At 31.8% G+C, this 3,119-nt stretch overlaps 1 protein-coding gene across 1 annotated transcript in view; it reads right to left on the bottom strand.

Moving 5' to 3' along the window:
* Window positions 1-3,119, bottom strand: part of LOC105315141 (receptor-type tyrosine-protein phosphatase alpha-like) — a 6,117-nt gene that overhangs the window by 1,597 nt on the left and 1,401 nt on the right. The window contains exons 5-9 of the mRNA XM_020005162.1: window positions 838-1,091; window positions 517-604; window positions 374-456; window positions 272-308; window positions 3-220 (exon numbers count right to left, since the gene is read on the bottom strand). Of these exons, the coding sequence (XP_019860721.1) occupies window positions 3-220; window positions 272-308; window positions 374-456; window positions 517-604; window positions 838-1,091 (680 nt within the window). The remainder of the gene's footprint in view (window positions 1-2; window positions 221-271; window positions 309-373; window positions 457-516; window positions 605-837; window positions 1,092-3,119) is intronic.

Below are 3,119 nucleotides of genomic sequence, written 5' to 3'. Positions count from 1 at the left end.
ATTACAGTGATGCTTCTTATAACAAAATCAGGTAAGACCTGTTCGTCAACAAGTGTGACAGAGAAAGGTCCAAATTCTTCACTCTCGGCTCTACCATTAGGCCAGTACTGCTCACACTTGCTCTTAGTTCCTTCCTTCAGGTTGGTTACCATTACAATAGACACTGGCTTCTCCTGCCAGATAAGACGCCAGAAATCAACTAATGTCTTCTTCATTGGACCTGAATAGAGGACACCAATAATCACTTATTAGCATCAATACAGCATATTACCTTGAGCTGCTATAAACTTATTAGCACTACTGTATCCCTATATGAATATAAAATCATATATTACATGTAACAGTGTATTAATAATTTTCCATGAAGACTCACATCAATGTATGTGGCATTAATATATTCCCTTTCACACAACTCCATATTTGGCTTTTTCTGGAGCACAATCATATGCTCATCATCTATGAATGAGAGAGAGAGATAGAAATCACACTTAGTAGATTCATTGTTATTCATCTTACATGGTGCTATGTTTTTAAACCTGTTAAATGGCTTATTTTGCTCGCTAAAGCCAACAGTAGTAGGCAAATCTTCACCTGTGTAAAGTTCCTAATGAAAATGAAGGTACATGTGTAAATTATCATAATTGTATATACAGGCTACTGGTATTCAGTTTAATGTTGACATAAAAATTCATAAAAGCTGGCATGTTTAATACTAAATTTTTAGATCCACAAAATCCCCCAGGTATAATTTTTAACTAATTTTTGTAGCTAATTTTGTTACTTTACATAGCTTAATGATACATGTATGTATTATAAATTATATATTTTTATTTCTACCTGGTATTGCTGATTGAAAGCAGTGTTATTGTCACTATGATAGCTGGCAACATGAGTACCAAGATCACTAATAGACACAGAACAAGTATTGGGAATGCGAGGATCAAATGCTGGAGGAGCTCCTGCCACTCCATTAGCTCCCTTCTGTTCAACATTAGCATACAGTGGGTCCTCCTTAGCTGTATCAACGGTTGTATATAGATCATTAGCCTCTGTGACTTCTACTGTTAGTGAAGCTGTCATTGCTTCATATTCTAGAGAAGAGAGAGAGAGAGGGAGAGAAGGAGAAAGAGAAAATTAAAACAGAAAGAGTACATGTACATGTACATTGTAACGAAAAGTGTATTATGTATATTAGTCAAATGGGTATAGCAAAAGTAAATAAAGATAAAAGGGTTTAAATGTGTTTGTACATATGTGTCTCTGAGGTCCAAACAGTTTATACAATTATTATCCACACAAGGGCTGACATTAACAGTGCATGATGAAAAACATCCCAAAACAGGAAAGACAGGCTGACTTATTTGTATAACACTATAAAACATAATGCAAGGAGAGCTTTAAGTACACGCATGCTGTGTGCATGTGACTTCGTGTTTACAGATTGTGTCATGTCATTTCTCACATAACTGACATCATGTACTGTGCCCTTGCTACAAATGCTTCTATGTACAGAGCATGAATAGCAACATGAATGTAACAAGATCTATTGACTCTAGGAGCCATCATACGATAGCTCATAGTCTCAGGCTAGATTTTTGAGCAACTTTAAAAATTTATAAAAAAATTAAATTTGATCAGAATCAGCTCAAACTTCCTACACAACATAAAAGCATGTATATAAATTGAAATAAATTATAAAAATTGAAAAATCTCTCCTAGTCATTTTGACAAAATTTGGCTTGGGACCCTGTACTATAGTACAGGGACTTTAGCCCGATTTTTGAGTAACTTTAAAAATTCATAAAAAAATCTAAATTTGATCGGAATCAGCTCAAACTTGCTATACAACATAAAAACATGTATACGTATCAGAAAAAATTATAAAAATAGAAAATTCTCTCCTAGCCATTTTTGACAAAATTTGGCTTGGGACCCTGTACTATAGTATAGGGACTTTAGTCCAATTTTTTTTGAGTAACTTTAAAAATTCATAAAAAATTCATATTTGATCAAAATCAGCTCAAACTTGCTACACAACATAAGAACATGTATACGTATCATAAAAATTATAAAAATGGAAATTCTCTCCTAGCCATTTTTGACAAAATTTGGCCAATATTCTGTACAAGGACTTTGGCTAAATTTTTGAGTAATTAAAAAAATTTTTTTAATTAAATTTAATTGGAATTAACTTAAACTTGCTACACCACATAAAAACATGTATATGTATAAGAAAAAAATTAAAAAATGAAGAATTCTTATTTTGACAAAAGATGGCCAAATTTTCTGTACAGGAACTTCGGCCCAATTTTAGAATAACTTTTAATTCATTAAAAAATTTAATTTGATCAAAATTAGCTCAAATTACAGTATCAGAACATGTATGTGCATCAGAAAAAAATTATTAAAATGAAATTTTTTTCTAGGTATTTTTGAAAAAATTCTCTGTACTACAGCCGTGGTCATGGGTCAACTTTTTGACTATCTTTAAAATTTTATTAAAATATTAATTTTGATCAAATTTTTCAGACAAAATAGGAACATGTACATGCATTAAAATAAATTATTAAAATGAAGAATTCATATCCCGCCATTTTTGACAAAAAATACCCTGTACTATAGTAACTTTCTATACAGCACAAGATAATATGACCTGATTTTGTAATGAATGAAACTTGGAAATATGCCCAAACAAAAACCATTAATTAATTCCCATGTTATAAAAATTAATTACTTTCTACATCTACTATATACTTTTAGGTCTTACTGCAACACAAACATTCTGATTATGTAAAATTTCACTTACTAAAAACACACACACACACAAACCTACTCATAACATAACTGAGCTTGTTATTGTACTTATCTCAACGTCATCTCTCTCAAAAGTCAAAGAAAACACATTATTACACAACACAAACATGTACATGTACATCAATTGTGAAACAACACACAGTTAATACTTCTTATACCCATTGCTCAACATATAGTACATGTACACTATGCATGTACCATAGCGTCTTGGCAAAAACATTTACTATTAACAGATGATTTCCTTATTCCTCCTTCATTCCGTCCTCCTCCTCTTACTCACTGAGACGGTCTCTTCTATCTCTCTT

This window comes from Amphimedon queenslandica, unplaced genomic scaffold (assembly GCF_000090795.2).
Source record: "Amphimedon queenslandica unplaced genomic scaffold, v1.1 AMPQUscaffold_11684, whole genome shotgun sequence".
NCBI lineage: Eukaryota > Metazoa > Porifera > Demospongiae > Haplosclerida > Niphatidae > Amphimedon > Amphimedon queenslandica.
This window is presented reverse-complemented; position numbering and strand designations above follow the sequence as displayed.